General features: G+C 49.0%; 2 protein-coding genes across 7 annotated transcripts in view; both read right to left on the bottom strand.

Annotated features, from left to right (window-relative positions):
• Positions 1-998: 998 nt before the first annotated feature.
• PARP10 (poly(ADP-ribose) polymerase family member 10) lies at positions 999-23,587 on the bottom strand. Of its 6 annotated transcripts, none has more exons than XM_078605971.1 (10): positions 23,438-23,587; positions 20,207-20,445; positions 18,993-19,238; positions 16,696-16,929; positions 13,002-13,945; positions 10,592-10,925; positions 5,644-6,735; positions 3,672-3,799; positions 2,600-2,774; positions 999-1,961 (listed from the first exon to the last, which is right to left on the bottom strand). In XM_078605971.1, exons 2-10 carry the CDS (start codon positions 20,436-20,438, stop codon positions 1,651-1,653), a joined length of 3,696 nt encoding a protein of 1,231 aa, XP_078462097.1. In that variant the 5' UTR covers positions 20,439-20,445; positions 23,438-23,587; the 3' UTR covers positions 999-1,650. The 6 variants fall into 6 exon arrangements, with proteins under 6 accessions (XP_078462097.1, XP_078462100.1, XP_078462099.1 ...); XM_078605974.1 differs by having other exon boundaries at positions 20,207-20,442; XM_078605973.1 differs by having other exon boundaries at positions 23,445-23,587.
• The window catches only part of LOC144727502 (uncharacterized), an 11,448-nt gene continuing 11,037 nt past the window's right edge, over positions 23,495-23,905 (bottom strand). The window contains exon 6 of the mRNA XM_078606378.1: positions 23,495-23,563. Within this exon, the coding sequence (XP_078462504.1) occupies positions 23,495-23,563 (69 nt within the window). The remainder of the gene's footprint in view (positions 23,564-23,905) is intronic.

Raw genomic sequence — 23,905 nt, 5'->3', positions numbered from 1 at the left:
ACAAAAAAACTGGATAAAAACTGAGAAGCGGACAAAGATACTTAGAATTTAAGAATGAAAAAAAATAACCCGTAAAAACAAAGTTTTTCACTATAAATCCTTTATATGCGTGGCATCGGTTTTATTTTATTATTCATTTCTGTTTTTCTTGAGTAAGAGTTTCATTTTTATCACATTGGTATTTTAAATTAAATATGAATTTATTTTTTTCCTAAAAAGTGGAAAATTTTTGAATTTTTTTTCACGAAAATAAATTGTCACGCACAACGAGCCTGTGTGCAAAATGTCAGCTCGATTGGATCACGGGAAGTGGGTTAAAAAACGACCGAAAGATTTGCACGGTTGTAAGCGTGCAAGCAAGCAAGCAAGTGAACTTAATATAAAGGATATAAAAAGAGCGGGAGGATAGGGTTTCCCCTTTTTTCTGGCAACGGAGTTCCCATGATTAAAGGGCGGTATGATTATAGGACACACGGAGGCTAAGACATCACTGCAACATTTCAGACAACTTGGACAGGAACCCTAGCGCAGAAGGGTTCACAGCTAAGAATGATTAAGAAGTGGCAGCCAAGGAATGCAATGTTATTATTACAACTGGGTTCTAAGCTGTGAGGTGTTGAAGTCCTGGTCACCAAAGACTGCATAACACATTCCTGCGGAGGGAGCTGGTAGGAACGTTGGGTTGCTCGGTCAATGGCCAGGGTCAACGGCGGCGTGGTGTATTCCGCAAATATGGCCGACTGTGAGGGCGGGCACAAGCCGGCGTGAGTAGGTTAAACGTTGAGTTTTATAAGGGCACCACGGGGTGACCAGCCCCTCCCCACCCAGCCCCACCCCTCCCACCCCCCACCCAGCCCCACCCTCCCCACCCAGCCCCTCCCCACCCTCCCCTCCCCTCCCCTCCCACCTCCCACCCCCCACCCACCCAGCCCCACCCCCCCCCACCCAGCCCCTCCCCACCCAGCCCCTCTCCACCCTCCCCTCTCCACCCAGCCCCACCCTTCCCATTTTTGGATGCACGATGGACAGACGGACACAATAATCCCCTGTGGGCTGGTGTAACCAGGAGGCTCCTACCAGTATAAACACAATCTTATTATATTTGTGTCTGCCCATAAATTGGCAAAACATAGCTCTGAGCAGTAAACATTGGTGTGACTGTCATGCAACAAAGTCGTGGCAATGTATTGCAAGGTTTTTTAATCCGTTCTTAGATTTATGACCGAATTCTAAGTCGTCTGACAAGACGGTGAAACCACACATTGGAAAAAATTATGGAAAAAAATAACCGACTAAATGTTGGTAAAATCATATTTGTAGTAATATTTGGATTCGTTTACCCAGCAGTCCAGACTTTTAGGAGGGTCCAACCAAGTTTTCACAGTAAAGGGCGGTTGCTCTGAGTATTCCCGACAGAGTGATTTGCAGGTGATGTTTCAGCATTGGCACGTTTAGTCAATACCAAGTTACGTTGTATGCTTTAAGCTTGGGAGAAGAAAACTGCAGAATACCCATGCAGACCAGGGGCAGAACAGACGAACCCCACACAGAAAAGCGCCCAAGTCAGGAATCGAACTCAGGTTTATAGCTACGAGGCACGAGTGTTGCCGGCACACGTCCAGGCAGACGGCAGGCGACAACGCCGCACTATCAGAGCGGAGCGGTCCACCGAAACGTGATCAGGTGCTCGGGGTAGGCCTGCGTATCATTGAAGATGATGAAGATGTCAGGGTGGGCGGTGTTGTCCACCACGCTGTGGAACCGCACAGTGGGGCCACCGTCGGTGACCGGAAGCCGGATGGGTGGCGTGAGCATGTTCTCACGGCCCTGCGCAAAATCGCCGGTGAGGACGCGCGCCAAGTACACGTGCTTGCGGCCCGCGGTATCCGGCGGAGAGTACTGGTCGCGCACCGAGATGCGCGCGCTCGTCGCAAAGTACACGCCCTGGCCGTAGAGCGCCGCTGGGGACACGCGCACACATGCATGTGTCACACCGCCATCCGTATCGTCAGTTATTATTATTGTTGTTGTTGTTGTTCCTGCGCTTGTTGAACCAGGAAATCCTCACCCAGTCTCAAGACTATTTGGGGGAGGGGTTGGTGGGGGATGTGGGATGGAGGGACGCTACTGAGCAGTTAGGAGGAAGGTCGCCCTCCCGCAACAGCGGATGGCAGAGGAGCAAAGCTCATAACGTGTCGAGCGCAGGGCCGCTAAAATGCAGCCAGTTGGTACAGGAGGGGGCACGGGTGGTGCATCTGGCAGTCAACCCATGGTACCTGGGTTTGTCCCATGACCTCCTGTCAGCGAGCCACCGACACATCACGTGGCCTCGGAGTGTGCCTGGTCTGGCACAAGCATCGTGGTGGGGGTGTTGTTGTTGTTGGGAGTGGGTTGGAGGGGTGGGGATCGATGGTAACACGTGTACTACACGCTATACACTAAGAAAATTGCAAACACGTACAGCAGACAGAGTTGTTGTTTTACGCAAATGTTAAATACATCGGTAGCGAGCTGGACTTTTCAACTACCCGGGCCAGAATCCACCCGTCACGAGTCTGGCTAGTCGGGGTGGTGTTACTGCACCACACATGGCACTCACCATTTTTCCCACAGAAACTGCGGTTGAAGCCGTGCAAATTGATCTCGGAGCACGCTGCGTCGGCTGTGCCGTGGAACAGGATCCTCTCACAGGGACGCTGCGAGCACTCGCGCTCAATCTGCTGCTTCTTCAGCAGGAATTGCCGGTAGAGGACGCTGTTGTCCACCCGCTGGATCTGTCAGGCACAACACGCGTGCGGTGTGCGCGTGTGTGTGTCGTCATGCACGGCGTGCGCATGTTGCAGAGGGTTCTGGCATCATTCTGCATGCCACAATGTCATTGGCATGCTTCATGCAAGGCAGGTAAGCCTTCGTCAAGCACAGCAGTGATTAATTTGATTGGTTTGGATTTTGGAAGAGTGAAAGGGTTTTCGAAAAGTAATATGCAGTACAGTAGACTTACTCTTGCACCAGTAGAAATCGTTTGAAGCATTTCTAAGTGCGTCTCCACTTGTGAAATACATAACCAACAACGTCTCACATGGCATCATGCTGTTTTCATTTGGAACCTTGCAGCACACAATGCTGCTGCAGTCATTTCATCTCCTGTAATAAACAACCCCTATGCCATGGTATAAACAACCCCACCCTCGCTGCACAAGAGACCCAAGCACCAACGCCACCATCCACACTGCACTAGATCCAAGCACCAACCACACTGACACCACTGCACTTTAAGTAGTCGCATTAATCTGCCACGGAGAGGAACTAGAATTCCAAACAGCGAGAGCCTAATCACTCGTATCAGTGCAAGAAACACGTCGTAAAAACCTCCAATAGAGGGACATCTTCAGAGCTCCTCCAGAACGCGTTGGGTCTACCTCTTCCATGCTGGCCAGATGTCTCGGAAGAGAGCGTACCCACACTTATTCCCTTCCCATGCGACCGGCCGATCGACTACCTTGTGGCGTGCTCATCCCACTGGGTGGACAGGTGGGGGATTTAAAAACATACCCTATTGGTTTAACTGCCGTGCCGCGAGATTGAACCGTCAACCTCTGGGCCTGCATGTCCAGTGTGCTGACCATCAACCATGTCCGCAGCCAGAACGATAAAACTTTTAAAATTGTCACCTGAAGAATTTCAACGTTCACGTTCTCCAGCGATCCAAGAAACTGATCTTTGATTGTCTTGAACTCCTCGTCGTCGGCGTCCAGATCCACTAGAGCGACGCACTCAGCGGAGGCCAGCGACCCGTGTTCTGTGGCGGAGGCACGCACATCGAGACGGGAGGCACACACACACGGAGAGCGCCACTGAGCTGGGAGTGCAAGCGTCCCGCCTGTATGCCCGCAGCGCCTATACCCACGCAGCATTGCCCTCTCTACGCAGACACGGGGACGTTATTGCAGCAGGTGCAATATCAATTCTAGATTTGAAGCTTTCGTGACTGCAAGGATTCATACTCTTAGTTTTTTCGGTAAAGTCACGTAGGTAAAAAATTAAAATTAATGCAAATAAAATATCTTCTTGGTTCTTTCGGTAAAGTCACGTAGAATGGAAATAATAAAATAATAAAAATAAAACATAATAAAATAATTCTCACGACGTTTTGGCCACAACGCAAGCAGTTGTGAGAATTATTTTTATTATGTTTTATTTTTTTTAGTTTTATTATTTCCATTCTACGTGACTTTACCGAAAGAACCAAGAACATGAATCCCTGCAGTCACGAAAGCTTTAAATAGAGAAATAAAATAATAAAAAACACGACGTTTCAGAGGCAACGCAAGTCTCCGTCATCAGGTGGGACCGTCAAACAGGTCCACGTACTCCTCGTCCTCTCTTTTAGCCCCGCCCTCCCCCCTTCCAATACGTCATCATGTGCACCAACAGGGGCTTGCGCACAAACACGTCCACGTCTACGCACTCATCGTGCTCTTTTAGCCCCGCCCCCCCTCCCAATACGTCATCATGTGCACCAACAGGGGCTTGCGCACAAACACGTCCACGTCTACGCACTCATCGTGCTCTTTTAGCCCCGCCCCCCCCCCTCCCAATACGTCATCATGTGCACCAACAGGGGCTTGCGCACAAACACGTCCACGTCTACGCACTCATCGTGCTCTTTTAGCCCCGCCCCCCCCCTCCCAATACGTCATCATGTGCACCAACAGGGGCTTGCGCACAAACACGTCCACGTCTACGCACTCATCGTGCTCTCTTTTAGCCCCGCCCCCCCCCTCCCAATACGTCATCATGTGCACCAACAGGGGCTTGCGCACAAACACGTCCACGTCTACGCACTCATCGTGCTCTCTTTTAGCCCCGCCCCCCCCCCTCCCAATACGTCATCATGTGCACCAACAGGGGCTTGCGCACAAACACGTCCACGTCTACGCACTCATCGTGCTCTCTTTTAGCCCCCCCCCCTCCCAATACGTCATCATGTGCACCAACAGGGGCTTGCGCACAAACACGTCCACGTCTACGCACTCATCGTGCTCTCTTTTAGCCCCGCCCCCCCCCCTCCCAATACGTTCCATTCATTGGCTACCACATTCTGATAAGATCCCCCCCCCCCTCCCCCTTAACTTGTATTTAAGAACTTGCATCTTGGAATCCCTGCCTCACTTGATACAGCAAATCTGCAATATCAATCACAACAATAACGATTGTTTTGGTGTTGTGTATTATAAAATAGTGTGCCAAAGCAGGACCTATATGTAACAGAGGCGGTCCTTGCTAGAGAACATTTGGCAGTTAACGAGCATTGCCTCAAGAAAGTCTGATTGCTGATGAAACCTTTAATGCCAAATTCTGTCCAGATTTGCTTGTATCAAACCAACGCTGCTAAAATTATGTTCTCCCAGAAGGCTGCGTGGCTGATGAGATGTGTAAAACAATTGTTTTTTTTATATGGAGGGACAGATATGGGCAGTCGGTGCACTGCAATATCTGCTTATTTATCCTGTTACCTGTATTTGTCCTCAAGTGCTCCACATGGCTAAATTTGCATTTACCTTTCAGGACGATAAACTCGTTTCCAGTACGGCACTTGTAGTGTTCGCTATGAGACAAACCGTGAGGACCTGTGCCTCTTACCTTGACCGAGATCTCTCCTGATAATCTTCACAGATCTTTCGGATCCTTCCCTCAGCTCCTCCATTTTGCGGAAATCAACGGTGTGCAAGTGACCATTGAAGTGGACCCTGACGCGAGGTTTCTTCTTCTGCCACGCTCTCTCCAAGTAGACGGTGGCGTCGGGGGGGTAGGGCACGGCCACTCCTGGCTCGGGGCCCCACAGCCACTCCACTGAGCGCCCAATCAGATCCCTCTCGGTGGCGTCGAGCTGCTCCTGCACGGCCCTCCCGAGCAGCTCGTTGAGGACGCACAGGGCCTCCGCTGTGAACACCTTGCAGCCGTACAGGCTGAGCCTGCTCCCCTCCACGGTGAGCCGCACCCCGTGCTCGCGCTCCAGAGTGCTTCTCGTCGCCAACGTGAGCTGTTTAAAACATTCGTTTTCCAGTTTTATCTCGTGAAAGTAACCGTCGATATTTTTGACCAAATGATCTTTGATTCGGTCGATGCTGCCGCTTGCGTCGGCACAGATGATGAGCTCAATATTGTCAGAGAAGCTCTGCGGTTGGAGAGAGAGTCGGTCCGTGTCGGCTTTCGTGGACATTTCAATGGCCTTTTCAAATTCACAAGTCATGGGATTTGCTGTTTCTGACACAGAGAGACTGAGCGCCAACTGATAGACATTCTCGTTCTCTCTATCCAGGTTCTGCGTGGAGAGCTGCAATACTTCCTCCAGTAGCTCCTCTTCACTCCGCATCTTCTCCTCCTGTACGAGGGAATTCTGAATGGCCATCTGAATCTGCTCCTCCTCGTTCAGAGTCACATTCGATTGGAAATGTCTGAGTGACAGCTCCTTTGCCCGCTCAAAATCACGCTCCTCTGTGCTGGCATCTACGCCAGCTGATGTGTTTTCCTGATCATCTTGACCTCCGGCTTCCATGAGAGCGAGGTTACCTTCTTCACCGAGTGCTTCTGGTCTGTCAGCCTGTTCTCCGCACACCTCCCCACCGATGCTATTAGGCTGGGCGGATCCCCGTTCAGTCTCCACACTTATTTCCACCGAATCATTGCTGCCGATCATGCTCGTAATCTCAGCCGTTTCACGTTGAGCGCCACCTAGTGAAAACACATTGACATTATCAGATGTTCTGCGCATTACAGGAATCGTGAACAATAATTACTGCTCGATTCAATTCCCTGCAGGGCAAGGCCAAGAATCGCATCTACATTGCACAATAACGTAACAAAACGTCTCCGAGTGGATTCTCTTTTTGTTTTTGCACAGGGGACCCATTCACTGATGGCAACTGTCCCTGTGCTGCACAAGGTGACTCAGCACTACCCTGCGAGTGGCATTAGTCTTCCAGTAGGGGACGATGATTGCTGTGCAATCACGAGTCATTTATGGGTCATTTTTCAAATTTGTACCCTGACCCCGGCACACAACGGCCAACTCTTTTTGAACGACGTCAGGGGACCTCTAACATGCACTGTGAAGCGGACAGCGTGTAGTTAAAAACTCTTGAGACAAACCTGGACCACGGGGCATAGAATATGAACGCCAGTCATCCTGTGTCCCGCGGAGTTCATATTCTAAGTATTGTTTTACCAGTTCAGAAAAACTAGCTCATCAATGCAATCAACCCTCTTCTTAGGTTTTTTCGGTAAAGTCACGTAGAAAGTAAAATAAAATAAAAACAAAAATCACGACGTTTCGGAGGCAACACAAGTCTCCGTCATCAGGTGGGACCGTCACAGCCAGATTAGCTGTATCAAGTGAGGCAATGATTCAAGATGTAATCCCTTAAAAGCGAGTTGAGGGGGGAGGGAGAGGGAGGGGGGAGCTCATCAGACTATGGTAGCCAATGAAAGGAACGTATCGGGAGGGAGGGGGGGCGAGGCCAAAAGGGTGGGCGATGGACGTGGAAGCGCTTGTGCGCAAGCGGCCAATTACTGCACACGCCAACACAATGGAGCGATTGTGCGCAAGCGGACAGCCACTGCACCCGCCAACACAATGGGCAGAGAGGAGGAGGGGAGGTCTAATACACATGATAGACAAAAGAACGAAAATGATGATGGGTACAAACTTAGGGGGAGCTCATCAGACTATGGTAGCCAATGAATGGAACGTATCGGGAGGGAGGGGGGGGGCGGGGGGGGGGCGAGGCCAAAAGGGTGGGCGACGGACGTGGAAGCGCTTGTGCGCAAGCGGCCAATTACTGCACACGCCAACACAATGGAGAGAGAGGGGGAGGGGGGGTCTGATACACATGATAGACAAAAGAACGAAAATGCCCATGTTTATACCAATGCTGGCTGAACAATGAAGAGAGTACTGTTAAAATAACTGGGGATGTTAACACTCGGTAAAGTACAGTAAAATAGTGCCTGTCAGATAAGATGGTCCAAAAAATTTGTGATTAATTCTTTTTTGCGTGGTTGATAACATCTTTCCAATGATTACTAAGTTTGTACCCATCATCACGGTTGAAATTATGTCTGTGTTTGTATATTTGTATGGCTTCGTGTACAAACCTTTGATGGTAGCCGGGAGGTTTGCAGAGAACCTTGGTCTCGGAAAAGACAATTTCATGAGAGCCCACCGAGTTGTAGCAATGATCGGCCACGGCAGAAGAATCAGTTCTGCCGTGTTTCAGATCTGACTTGTGCTCGCGGACACGATCAGAAACATGACGTTTCGTTTCTCCAATGTAGCAATCACCACAAATGCAACTCAATTTGTAGACTCCAGGATACTGTAAGTCAGGAACGACATCCTTCACAGATGGAATCAGATCACGGATTTTATGCACTGTACTGAATCGGACTTGGATCTTATGTTTGTTTAGAATTTTGGAGATCTTTTTGGTCACGCCAGCTATGTATGGTAACGTGATGGTTTTGGTCGGAGTTTCATGTGGCTGTTTCTGTGTGGTGGGAGAGACAGCCACATGAAACTCCGACCAAAACCATCACGTTACCATACATAGCTGGCGTGACCAAAAAGATCTCCAAAATTCTAAACAAACATAAGATCCAAGTCCGATTCAGTACAGTGCATAAAATCCGTGATCTGATTCTATCTGTGAAGGATGTCGTTCCTGACTTACAGTATCCTGGAGTCTACAAATTGAGTTGCATTTGTGGTGATTGCTACATTGGAGAAACGAAACGTTATGTTTCTGATCGTGTCCGCGAGCACAAGTCAGATCTGAAACACGGCAGAACTGATTCTTCTGCCGTGGCCGATCATTGCTACAACTCGGTGGGCTCTCATGAAATTGTCTTTTCCGAGACCAAGGTTCTCTGCAAACCTCCCGGCTACCATCAAAGGTTTGTACACGAAGCCATACAAATATACAAACACAGACATAATTTCAACCGTGATGATGGGTACAAACTTAGTAATCATTGGAAAGATGTTATCAACCACGCAAAAAAGAATTAATCACAAATTTTTTGGACCATCTTATCTGACAGGCACTATTTTACTGTACTTTACCGAGTGTTAACATCCCCAGTTATTTTAACAGTACTCTCTTCATTGTTCAGCCAGCATTGGTATAAACATGGGCATTTTCGTTCTTTTGTCTATCATGTGTATCAGACCCCCCCTCCCCCTCTCTCTCCATTGTGTTGGCGTGTGCAGTAATTGGCCGCTTGCGCACAAGCGCTTCCACGTCCGTCGCCCACCCTTTTGGCCTCGCCCCCCCCCCCGCCCCCCCCCTCCCTCCCGATACGTTCCATTCATTGGCTACCATAGTCTGATGAGCTCCCCCTAAGTTTGTACCCATCATCATTTTCGTTCTTTTGTCTATCATGTGTATTAGACCTCCCCTCCTCCTCTCTGCCCATTGTGTTGGCGGGGGTGCAGTGGCTGGCCGCTTGCGCACAATCGCTCCATTGTGTTGGCGTGTGCAGTAATTGGCCGCTTGCGCACAAGCGCTTCCACGTCCATCGCCCACCCTTTTGGCCTCGCCCCCCCTCCCTCCCGATACGTTCCTTTCATTGGCTACCATAGTCTGATGAGCTCCCCCCTCCCTCTCCCTCCCCCCTCAAATCGCTTTTAAGGGATTACATCTTGAATCATTGCCTCACTTGATACAGCTAATCTGGCTGTGACGGTCCCACCTGATGACGGAGACTTGTGTTGCCTCCGAAACGTCGTGATTTTTGTTTTTATTTTATTTTACTTTCTACGTGACTTTACCGAAAAAACCTAAGAAGATGATTCCTTGCAGTCACGAAAGCTTCAAATCTAGAAGCAATCAACCCTGTTTGTTAATGTGTCCCAAAACCCAACCGGATTTTTTTGTCTTTCCCTAATTTAACTCAAAACTATCCTTGTGAGATTCGTTAAAACCTTTTTTAAAAGCACCTCCCTGGTGACCAAGATAAGAGCACTGCACTGCTGTAATCCTTGAACTCTGCGTGAAGAAAACATTGGGAAGACTTCATTGCAGACTTGGAGCTAACTCACTCCTGCTGTAACACCTGATAACTCCTCCAAAACCTCGGTTCCTCAAAACCAACAAAGCACAGACCACAAAAGACGACAGCGAATGTTGTGGCTTCCCACATACTGTCCTGTTCAAATGCACCAATCAACAAGCTTACCAAACCAGTTGTCCAGCAACAACTCTGTTAATAATTATTGCAAGCAGCAGGTCTAACAAGATCGTAACACTGTCGATTAGCACTGTTGGCTACATACGCCGCGAAATAAGTTCAACTACATACATACGAAGTGGCCCAGAGGGCCACCAAGTCCAACAAGGCACAGGGATATGATGGCCTGTATCCTGAGTTCCTAAAGAACCTGAGACTATATAGACAATAATAATGGCACCAATACAAATTACACTAAATCATGATCATTGCAAATGAATCCCAGTGCTGCATTCATCCCCTGTACGAACCCAGCAGCAGTGAAGGGAATGCACCATCCTGCATCTGTACGAAGCGTTACCTGCAGGGAGGCTCAACCTGGGAGAGTTGCAGCTTTCCGTGCGCACAAAGCGAGGTGCGGCCTCCTCTCCTCGCGCCCCCGCGCTCGCCTGTCGCGCTGGTGTGCAACAGCTCTCCAGGAGCCGCAAGTTGGACCAGCTGGTGTCTTTGGGCCGGATCTTACAGAGGAATTGCTGCTCTGTCTGGGAGAGCAGCTCCTGGCCAATGTGATGGCACAGCAGGCGGGTGATGCCCGGCCTGGGCACGGAGACGGTGGTGCACAGCACCGAGGAGGGCGACACCAGGCTCTGCAGAATCTCCCGCACATTTCCGCAGCACACCTCCGTCCCATACATCTGTGGAAAGGCATCGATGCCAAGAGAGGACACTTGGGTCAGCAGGGTGGCACAGTGGAAACGCTCGTGCCTCACAGCAACAATCGCCTGGGTTCGATTCTTGATTCGGGCACCTATGTAGATATTCATATTCTTAGGTTTTTTCGGTAAAGTCATGTAGGTAAAAAAAAAAGTAAAATTAAAATAAAATAAAAATCACGACGTTTCGGTGGCAACACAAGCTTCCGTCTTCAGGTGGAACCGTCACAGCACGATAGCTGTATCGAGTGAGAGAAATTCCAAGAACACAGTATTTGTATATATACTGGTTGAGGGTGGGAGGAGCCAAGGTAGGCCCAAAAATAATATTCAGGGCCTACCTTGGCTCCTCCTAAGTGACTTTACCGAAAAAAACCTAAGAATATGAATCCTTGCAGTCACGAAAGCTTCAAATCTAGAATTAACACCGATGTAGAGTTGAAATGTCCTCTACTGTGATGCATGGGTTTCCTCCGGCATCTCTGGTTCGTCCCATAGCTAATAATATCATGCAATGTAACTGGCATTGGCAAAACATCCCAAAGCTGAAACAAAACCCCCTGTAAATTTCGCAATTGGGATTACACACAGAACAACATCACGCCCTACTGCAAAATCTTGGCAAGATCTTCCTGGGAAAAAGTATTCACTCAGTAAGGCTTTCCTGGGTAAACACGCAGAATAATAACTTAAAACATGGCTTGACAAACTTACACTTGGATATACACCCTCGGTTATAAATTACCTGTTAATTACCATTCATCATTACTGAGGCGGTGTTCATTTACAGTTTACAGCCCTGAGCCAGTGGTGGAAATTCCACATTCTTATGCCGGGGAGCGAGTGTATCCAGAGGGAGGCCACTATTGATTTCCCTAAAAAGTAGAACTCATCTTATCGACCATTACTTGACCCTGCACCTCCGATCAGCATGGTTGGCTTCGTACGGTGCAAAAAAAGACAAATATGTACGGTGCAAAAAAAAATTCTACATCATGGATCCAGACATACTAAAATGGTATCTCTAGAGAAACAAGATGGTGAACCGGATGTCATTCCTATTCCTATAGAGTGGCATCATCGTAACTGAAGATGTTGAAAGTTCAAAGTTAAACAAAAGAGCACGCAATGCAATTGGATCCATTCCGATCTTTATTTAACCAGCAGGTGGAAATGACCCATAAAGACACACGCATGTAAACGTGGTCTTGCGTGCTCGCAAGGGCGAAGCAATATATTTGAAATCGCATCGCGGTGAATTCGATGAATGATAGGAAAATAATAAAGCTGCCCAACAAAATGCAGGAGACGCAGAACTTGGTAAAACTATTGGGTGAGGAATTATAGAGGCATAAGAAGACACACGCATCATCATACATGCAAGCAGCAACAAGAAAATTGATGGTGGCTCTTAGACAGCCATGTGCAGCTGTAAAAGTTTTACAGACCAAATTTACGTCGGCATTTCTACCCAGAAATTAGGCCCCTAAAATGTGAATAATTTCCCATTCATCTGTTAGAAAGGCATGAGCTGACTTTAACGGTCACACATCCACGGGACAACACACGTGCCAATAAATTGTTCACACAAATATAGGGGAACCAAAGTTATTGGATGTTTAGAGGTCAACTAATCGCATCGGGTGGATTTGTGAAATGTTTCCACCAAGTACCAACCAAATAGCATAAACAAGATCCCATAGCAGGCGCATGAGAATTAAATATCAGCATTGTATTTATTGTGAAAAGGAATTTCATTCAGTGGAAACGGTCACATCAAAAGAAGAAAGCTCATAGAAAACAGGTCCCAAATAAAAACAGACATTGTTGAAATAAATATTTCCACGCAACCACAGAATTACAAACGCATTGAGAGAGCAGCACATTCACAAGGCAAGACAGACGTCGGAGATTCGAACGGTGAACCTCTGCAACAAGCGATGAACGCGTTACCACTGTGCCGCATCGCCTCCATCGGCCACGTGGCCAGCCTGGAGCACAATTGCAAAAGAGGCATCTTTGTTATATTCCTGCAAGTACTCAACGATTTCACAATACCTTCAAGCCAATGACGGGAGGCTCCATCACAGGGATGAGTGTTATCTGCTCGCTGATCTGCTGCAGGATGCTCGTGTAATGCTCCTGCAGGAAATCCAGCACGGCTTCCTCCATGGGGAACACGCTCTCCACCACGGCGTGCTCCCGCAGGAACGTTACCACCTTCGCCTGGACACAAGCTTGCAGTTCACGCAGTGCGGTTACCTCCATGTGCCCATCCCCACATTCAAAGTGGACTGGCCCTGCCACCTCAAGGCCCTGCACAAACTCTGACCATTCCTGCGTTGACATGACCGCGGCCTGGTCGGATGGCAAAGGCAATTGGAAACTGTGCACCCTGTCAGAGATGGCTTCCTTGAGGGAGTTGCCGCTTTCTTCCCCAAACGAGCCAATCTGCACGGAGGAATCGGTCACCCTGTAAATGGCATTAATCTTCTCCTCATTACAAACGTTTCCAATATATTTAGACACGTTGCTCTTTTTCAAAAATGCCAATAATTTGGAATCGACTGCCCAAGGTATTTCTATTACTTCACTCAACAGTGTCAACAGGCGACACTTGGCTTCCATAATGTCACTGCGATTTGTGCCGGTTATCTGTATCTCATTTTGCAAAACCTTGATTTTCAGGCCTTCAAATCCATTTTCCATTGAGCCGATGACTTGCTGTAGCAAAGGCGACAAATACGCAAGGCTCGCTTTGAGAACAACGGTCTCCGTGAATTCTGCCGAAGCTGTGCCGCCATCTCTCGGGCCGGCGTTCCCATTGCGCGTGTCCCTCTCGCAGTGCGCTGTGCCGCCACCTCTCGACCGCTCGTGCATTCCCGCTGCAGTGTCGTCCATGCTTTCGTCCGAAGGACCCTCCTCCAGCTGCAGGAAATACGGTTTCACCTCGAGGCGACGATTGTGAAGGGTGTGAGTTTGTCGGAGCACTTGGTCCACCACTGCACGCGAGAATCACACCACAATCATATCCACTCACATTTTAAACCTTCTTTTTGGTTCTTTCGGTAAAGTCACGTAGAAGGGAAATAATAAAATAATAAAAATAAAACATAATAAAATAATTCTCACGACGTTTCGGCCCCAACCTTGCAGTTGTTTCTCTCTCAAGTTTAACAGCAATATCAACTGGTCAGGTGACTCAGGCTTTCGTCCCTTTTTGGGTTGATAAAATAAGTAGCAGTCGATGGGGAAGTTAACTGCGGTTGGCCTATGGATATTTCTCACCCACGCCAATGAAATGGGGAATTTGCACCACCAGCTCTGGGCTGTAAACAAGAGACGATCACCACCTCAATACCCATTTGAGCAGGAAATACATTTGATGTTTAGCCTCCTGAAAGTCTGAAGGCCAGCTGGGCCATATGTCCTGTCAGGAAATTACCCAAAATGTGAGACCTCAAAAGTGTTTCTTCGAACAATTGAACTGCTCTACAATTTTCTTGGTTCTTTCGGTAAAGTCACGTAGAATCTGTCTCCTCGACAGACCTGTTCTCCACCTGAGGACGGATACTTGCGTTGTGGCCGAAACGTCGTGAGAATTATTTTATTATGTTTTATTTTTATTACTTTATTATTTCAATTCTACTTGACTTTACCGAAAGAACCAAGAAGATGAATCCCTGCAGTCACGAAAGCTTTAAATCGAAATTTGGTCTACAACTTGTTAGACTGCTTCAGAGATGAAATGTGCTGTTTATTATGGATTTTGATGTGCTGAGTTCAAATGTGACAATAAAATCAACTGATTGGCTACTGTTCCCAAGATATTAAAGTTTTTACATTTTACGTCTATGTATATTGTGTAGATAGAGTTTTACTCATACATTGTAACCCTCGGACTTTTAATGTGTTTATGGTTGCTTAGCATGATAACAGGTGACCTGTTCGGTTCATGCAACACTTTAAAAAACAGCAAAAGGGTTATATAAATCAAATGTATTATGAAACAAAAGGCAAAAAACTATTATGTATATATAAGTACATAGTTTAGTCCTTATTCAGGGTCTACTAAGCGCTTTCTGGCTTGTCTCTTCTATTCATTAAATGGAGCCCTTCTTGTCACTGTCCAGCAATAGTCTGCAAGCATTGATGGGCTCCATTTGCCCTGATAGCGTTTCTCCATTGTCGCAATGTCCTGGTGGAATCACTCACCATGCTCACCGCTCACTGCTCCGCAGTTCGCTGGGAAAAACATCGAGATGAGAATCTAGATTTGAAGTTTTCGTGACTGCAAGGATTCATACTTTTTGTTTTTTTTCGGTAAAGTCACGTAGGTAAAAAAAAAAGAAAAACAAACATTTTTTTTTACCAATATTAATCCTCAAAACTGTGGATGACTGAATATCAAGTCACAAACGAAATGTATACTGGCCGGCAGGGTGATGGTGGTGGTAACACTCGTGCCACACAGCAGGAAGTACCCAGGTTCAATTCCAAACTATGGCGGCCTTCCTGTATGGAGGTTGCATGGTCTCTCCGGTTTTTCATGGGTTTGCTGTGGCTTTTCTGGTTCCTTCCAAAGAAAAAAAAACCACTACAAATTACCCGTGAGATGATTTAAAGCAACATCGCCCCCTACTGTCAAAGCTTGGCAAAAACCCCCCAGAGTCTTTAGGCTTGGTGAGGCTTTCCTGGGTAAACAAGTGTAATAAAACAAGAGAGACTTTGTGCTCTTACTTGACTGAAATAAGACGAGCCTGGTTAAACCGAGCCTGGTTAAACTGCCCGGATTCGAACCAGAGGTCGCAAACGGGTTTTGATTCCTTACCCGTACCCGGCCGCACCAAGGTCGCAAACGGGTACCCATCCGTACCCGGCGGTACCCGTACCCTACCCGTATCCGGCCGGGTACGGGTAGGGTACAGGTATCGGGTACCTGATTGCGACCTCTGGAATGAAGCCATGTTGCGGCCGGGTACGGGTAGCCGGGTATCGGGTAGGGTACGGGTATCGGGTACCCGGTTGCGACCTCTGATTCGAACCCTGGCTTCTTATGGCACGACCTTAGCACTGCTTAGTGCATTACATAACCTGGCGAAGGCCGCATGGTACTGCTGCTTTACTGCTGTGTGGACATTCAGACCTTTCATCTTCTTGGTTCTTTCGGTAAAGTCACGTAGAAGGGAAATAATAAAATAAAAAAAATTAAACATAATAAAATATTATGTTTGATTTTTATTATTTAAAAATAAAACATAATACAATATTATGTTTTTATCTTCTTGGTTCTTTCGGTAAAGTCACGTAGAAGGGAAAGAATAAAATAAATAAAAATAATTATGTTATTTTATTATGCTTTAAAATAATAAAATTATGATATTGTATTGTCATGTTTTATTTTTATTCTTTAAAATTATTAGTATTCAAAATAATATAATTATTTAATAATGCTTTAATTTTATTGTTTTATTATTTCCCTTCTACGTGACTTTACCGAAAGAGCCAAGAAGATGAATCCCTGCAAGCACGAAAGCTTTAAATCGAAATTCAGTTTTTATTTTTATTATTTTATTATTTCCCTTCTACGTGACTTTACCGAAAGAACCAAGAAGATGAATCCTTGCAGTCACAAAAGCTTTAAATCGAAAAAATGTTTTTATGTTTATTATTTCCCTTCTACGTGACTTGACCGAAAGAACCAAGAAGATGAATCCCTGCAGTCACGAAAGCTTTAAATCGAAATCCAGACCTTTGTCGCTGTAGAAGGTGACGACGGCGTGGCCTCCAAGTGGCGACAGAGCCACGTCCTGTACCGCACCGCCGCCGCTCTGCCGGCTCTCAAAGTACAGCATCACCAAGTCCTGGCACACGGTGGGGTCCAGGTTTCCTACCCACAGGCGTGGGGTGACCGGCACCCACTCGGCACGCAGCCGCGCTCCCTCCAGGCAACGCTCCTCGCATCGACGCACGAACAGCTTCAACTCTGATGGGAAATCGAAGTGCGCGCCATTATCAGCGCTTCACGCAGCCGTCCGCCGTAGAAACGAAGCTTTGACATTTCTTGAAATGCAAATATAGTTCACAAATGTTATTCTGTTCCAAGAGCAAAGCACTGTATCCTCTTGGGACAGTCAGAGAGAAACCTGGACAGGCACACTCTTGCTCAGATGCGGAGCTGCATCAGCAACGAACGCATTACCAGACTCACGAAACTATGCTGCCAGTAAAGTCACCTAGAAGGGAAACAATAAAATAATAAAAATATAAAATAAAATTCTCACGTTTCGATTGCAACACAAGCAATCATCATCAGGTGTGACATTTATTTTTACTGTGGTTTTCACACCTGATGATGATTGCTTGTGTTGCAATCGATACGTCGTGATAATTTTATTGTTTTATATTTTTATTATTTTATTGTTTCCCTTCTACGTGACTTTACCGAAACAACCAAGAATATGAATCCCTGCAGTCACGAAAGCTTTAAATCAAAATTTATGCTGCCAGTCTCTACTAAATACGTCACACAGCACGACTGTTACAGGTAGAGCACAGTCCATATGAACCAGGCGGTGTACACCGTTGAATTGTTGATGTGTTTGACTGGTGTAACAGGACCCTGCGGGGTGGGCTGGTAGGAACGAATAACCAAAGAATATAAACATAATGTATTATTACACTTGTTTAGCCAGGAAAGCCCCACTGAGTCTAAAGGTTTTTGTAGGGTCCTGCCAAGTGTTTGCAGTAGGGGGCGATGTTGCTACACCGAATCGGACGATACGAAGGGAGAGTGTGAGGCCTAGTTCTAGGCTTTAGACCTAGCTGTAGGCGTTAGGCCGCTGTGAGTTAATTTGTAATTTAAATGTTTTAATTATTTATGTAAAAGCTTTGAATGTAAATGTTTCTATTTAAAACATCAGGGAATGTAACATTGTAAAACATTAACTCCCTTTCACACACGCGGGGGTATGATACGAAGGGAGAGGTTGAGGCCAAGTTCTAGGCTTTAGGCCTAGCTGTAGGCTTTAGGCCGCCGTGAGTTAATTTTACAATTAAATGTTTTTATTATTTATGTAAAAGCTTTAAATTTAAATGTTTCTATTTAAAAGCATCAGGGAATGTAACATTGTTAAACATTAACTCCCTTGCACACACGCGGGGGTACGATACGAAGGGAGAGTGATAGGCGTAGTTCGAGGCTTTATGCCTAGCTGTAGGCTTTAGGGCGCTGTGAGTAAAATTTGATTTTAAAAGTTTTAATTAAAAGCTATCTCAGAGAATTATAAGGGAATGTTACACTTGTTTAGCCAGGAAAGCCTCATTAATGTAAATGTTTTAATTAAAAGCTATCTGAGGGAATTATAAGGGAATGTTACACTTGTTTAGCCAGGAAAGCGTCACTGAGTCTAAAGGTTTTTGTAGGGTCATGCCAAGTGTTTGCAGTAGGGGGCGATGTTGCTACACGGTCGGACGGACGGTCGGACGGACGATATAATCTATTGTAGGCAGGTCCACTTCGTTCCTAGCAGTAAAAACGTAGACTGTGTAAGCTTCAGGTTTGAATGTGTACTCGTGTCGTTACGTGTGCCGTGTGTGCAAACTGACACCCTGGACACGCTTACAAACGGGACGTTCTACTGGAGGGGTTCGCCAGGTGAAATATTTGAATACAAAATACATGCACATGTATTTTGTAGTTGTTGGCAGTTACAAGTAATGCTAGATACCACTGGAGAACACGCGTGGGTTTTAACCAGGTACTTTGTTTTCTCCCACGCGTATAAACACTGATTACTGAAGTTGGCCAAACATCCCAGTATAGGACCGTAGAACTTGGACAATTGATGGGGCCAGTTCTGGCTGCCTTCCTGCTTGTCGCCCCTGAATCACTCACTCTCCGAGTGAATGAAAACCGCGGGTTAAAAAGTGTACGTCTTTAGTATCATTGTTATTTACAGCTCCGTGTGTGTGTGTGTGTTTTAGGGCACATTGACCGTCGAGGGTGACGTCACGGCCCTCAGGGTCTTGCTTTTATCAGCGACCCACCAAGAGGTGGCGGCCCCTTGTGAAAGTGCACGAGAGCCGAGGTTCTGCCGGCTCCGTAGTGCAGAGCGAAGTCCTCGGCGCTGGCCCCGCTCAGAGCCTCCACGTACAGCTGGAGCACCTCCACCTGCGTCGTCGGCTTCAGGCCCACAAGCAGCACTTTGGTGGGGTCGAGGGGGAGGCACTGTGACACCCGCAGAGGGACGCCACACAGGCTGTGCTCCGTCTGCCTCAACACCGCCCGCATGTCTGCACACGTCACCAGAAAGCGCCACAGCTTAAGCGAGGTTGCTGCTGCTGCTGCTGCAAGACCGGTTGGAGTCGCGGCTGTATTTTGGTATTGTTCTGATTGTTCATCCAGGAAAGCATCACTCTTAAGATTTTTTGAGGAGGGTCCTGCCAAGTTTTCGCCGTCGGGGTCGACATTGCTGTGCGAAATCCCAGTTGAGTCGTTTGAGGGTAAAACTTTTCAGCATGGGATGTTCGTGGACAATGCGAGTTTACATTGCGTGTAATTGAGCTGTGGAAGAAAACCGATGCAGAACAGGGAGGAAAACCCATGCACAACGGGGGGAGAACACACAAACCCCACTAAGATAATCTCTCAAGTCGGGAATCGAATCAAGGAACTTCTTTTTCGAGGCACAAGTGTCAAACTACAGCGCCCGCCCTCCACCCTGCCGCCCATACTGACAAAAACTAACAAATTGTCACGTTCTGTCCACGTGACAATCCTCGCTAATTGGCTGTGTCGGCTGGTGGCGGGTTTAACGACGCATTTATATTCATATTCTTGGATCTTTCGGTAAGGTCACGTAGAAGGAAAATAATACAAATAAAACGTAATAAAATTCTCACGACGTTTCAGCCACAACACAAGCAGCCGTCAAGCTCAGGTGAAGAACAGAGCTGTTAGAGCTGTCGGAAAGACAGCGTCCTAACGAACACTGACACGTTTATAATTTACGCGATCTAACTCCCCCAAAAAAAGACCCCTCCTTGTATTATGAACAAACGACGAGGCGGCATCGTCGTCGTCATCATCGTCGTCGTCATCGTCGTCGTCTTCATCATCGTCTTCATCATCGTCATCATCGTCGTCGTCATCATCGTCGTCGTCGTCGTCATCATCGTCGTCGTCGTCGTCGTCGTCGTCATCATCGTCGTCGTCGTCATCATCATCGTCGTCTTCATCATCGTCGTCATCGCCTTTGTACCTTCCACACTTTTGAAAGTGACTCGTGCCTCTCGATTGGGGGTCACGCTGACGTCGGCCACGGGCCCCCCTCCCGACCGCTTCTTGTTCTCGAAGTACATCGCCAGCAGCTCCGACGACAGCGCGGCGCCCTCCAGCCCCGTCACGGTGACGCTGAGCGCCACGGCGTCCTCGCCGCCACCGTCGTCCTGCCGCAAGTCCACCTCCCCCCCCATGCCCTCGTCCTCGTCCATGCTTCTGCTTCCTCGTCAGCGTGCCAGCAGCAGCGGGGTGAAGGGGGGGGTGAGGGGGGGGGTGAGAGGGGGGTGAGAGGGGGGGGGGGCAAAGATCGACAACATGTGGGGTTGTGGCCACTGCTCTCAACCACAACTCACTCGCTCTCATACTCACCACATGGAGTCACTACACTCACACTCACCACTCTCACCACCCTCAGCACTCTCACCACCCTCACACTCACCAAACTCACACTCACCACTCTCACCACTGTCACACTCACCACACTCACCACACTCACCACTCTCACACTCACCACTCTCACACTCACCACACTCACACTCACCACTCCCACACTCACCACTCCCACACTCACCACTCTCACACTCACCACTCTCACACTCACCACACTCACCACTCTCACACTCACCACTCTCACACTCACCACACTCCCCACTCTCATACTCACCACTCTCACACTCACCACTATCACACTCCCACCCTCACCACACTCACCACTCTCACACTCACCACTCTCACACTCACCACACTCAACCACTCTCACACTCACCACTCTCACACTCACCACTGTCACACTCCCACCCTCACCACACTCACCACTCTCACACTCACCACCCTCACACTCACCACTCTCACACTCACCACCCTCACCACTCCCACACTCACCACTCACCACACTCACCACCCTCAACGCTCGCCTCTCACCACACTCACCACTCACCACCCTCACACTCACTACACTCACCACACTCACCACTCCCACACTCACCACTCACCACACTCACCACTCTCACACTCACCACTCACCACACTCACCACCCTCAACGCTCGCCTCTCACCACTGTCACACTCACCACTCACCACACTCACCACCCTCAACGCTCGCCACTCACCACTGTCACACTCACCACTCACCACACTCACCACCCTCAACGCTCGCCTCTCACCACACTCACCACTCACCACCCTCACACTCACTACACTCACCACACTCACCACTCCCACACTCACCACTCACCACACTCACCACTCTCACACTCACCACTCACCACACTCACCACCCTCAACGCTCGCCTCTCACCACTGTCACACTCACCACTCACCACACTCACCACCCTCAACGCTCGCCTCTCACCACTGTCACACTCACCACTCACCACACTCACCACCCTCAACGCTCGCCACTCACCACACTCACCACTCACCACACTCACCACCCTCAACGCTCGCCACTCACCACCCTCACACTCACCACTCACCACACTCAACGCTCGCCTCTCACCACACTCACCACTCACCACACTCACCACTCACCACCTTCACACTCACTACACTCACCACTCACCACACTCACCACTCCCACACTCACCACTCACCACACTCACCACTCTCACACTCACCACTCACCACACTCACCACCCTCAACGCTCGCCTCTCACCACTGTCACACTCACCACTCACCACACTCACCACCCTCAACGCTCGCCTCTCACCACTGTCACACTCACCACTCACCACACTCACCACCCTCAACGCTCGCCACTCACCACACTCACCACTCACCACTCACCACACTCACCACCCTCAACGCTCGCCACTCACCACACTCACCACTCACCACACTCACCACTCCCACACTCACCACTCACCACACTCACCACTCTCACACTCACCACTCACCACACTCACCACCCTCAACGCTCGCCTCTCACCACTGTCACACTCACCACTCACCACACTCACCACCCTCAACGCTCGCCACTCACCACTCACCACACTCACCACTCACCACACTCACCACCCTCAACGCTCGCCACTCACCACCCTCACACTCACCACACTCACCACCCTCAACGCTCGCCTCTCACCACACTCACCACTCACCACACTCACCACTCCCACACTCACCACTCACCACACTCACCACTCTCACACTCGCCACTCACCACACTCACCACCCTCAACGCTCGCCACTCACCACACTCACCACTCACCACCTTCACACTCACTACACTCACCACTCACCACACTCACCACACTCACCACTCTCACACTCACCACACTCACCACCCTCAACGCTCGCCTCTCACCACTGTCACACTCACCACTCACCACACTCACCACCCTCAACGCTCGCCACTCACCACACTCACCACTCACCACACTCACCACCCTCAACGCTCGCCACTCACCACACTCACCACCCTCAACGCTCGCCTCTCACCACACTCACCACTCACCACACTCACCACTCACCACCCTCACACTCACTACACTCACCACTCACCACACTCACCACTCCCACACTCACCACTCACCACACTCACCACTCTCACACTCGCCACTCACCACACTCACCACCCTCAACGCTCGCCTCTCACCACACTCACCACACTCACCACTCTCACACTCACCACTCACCACACTCACCACCCTCAACGCTCGCCTCTCACCACTGTCACACTCACCACTCACCACACTCACCACCCTCAACGCTCGCCACTCACCACACTCACCACTCACCACACTCACCACCCTCAACGCTCACCACTCACCACACTCACCACCCTCACACTCACCACTCCCACCCTCACCACTCACCACACTCACCACCCTCACACTCACCACTCCCACACTCACTCACACACCAACACCATCACCACACTCACCCCTCACCACCTCACCACACTCACCACTCACCACACTCACCACCCTCCCTCACACTCACCACACTCACCACCCTCACACTCACCACACTCACCACTCTCACACTCACCACCCTCACACTCACCACTCTCACACTCACTACACTCACCACCCTCACCACCCTCACACTCACCACACTCACCACTCACCACGCTCACGCTCACCACTCTCACACTCACCACCCTCACGCTCACCACTCACCACTGCCACACTCACCACACTCACCACCCTCACCACCCTCACACTCACCACTCTACCCACTGCCACCATCACCACTCACCACACTCACCACTCACCACCTCAACGCTCGCCTCACCACCACAGCTCCGGCACGCGGAAATTGTCGTCATCCGGGGTTTCCTCTTCTACAAGACGTCACGAGGCGGCGGGATATGTTCGACGCGGTCCCTTGCAACTTCGCGTGATGCCGGCGGCGAATGGGGTGCGGGGGTGAGGCCCAGGGCTCGCAGTAAAGTTGTCACAGCAGGGGAACGCAGACGGTAAGCATCGGTCAGTCAACTCGGTCGACCCGTGGCATCCGCTGGGTCTGTCCCGTGACCTCAGCGTGCACCTAGCCTGGCACAGGCGCCGTGGTGACGTCACCGCCACTTAGGGGGCCGTCCATAAATGAGGTCACGCACCTGGGGGGGGGGGTCAGACATTTGTGACGATGTGTGACGAGGAGGGGGTGGAGTTTGAGAAATGTGACGTCACATCAAAATGCGCAACTTTAAATAAATATCGACAACACGTTCTA

The sequence above is a fragment of the Lampetra planeri genome, chromosome 25 (genome assembly GCF_965212315.1).
Source record: "Lampetra planeri chromosome 25, kcLamPlan1.2.h2, whole genome shotgun sequence".
Classification (NCBI taxonomy): Eukaryota; Metazoa; Chordata; class Hyperoartia; order Petromyzontiformes; family Petromyzontidae; genus Lampetra; species Lampetra planeri.
Note: the sequence above shows the minus strand (reverse complement) of the source record. Positions and strands in the feature narration are given on the sequence as shown.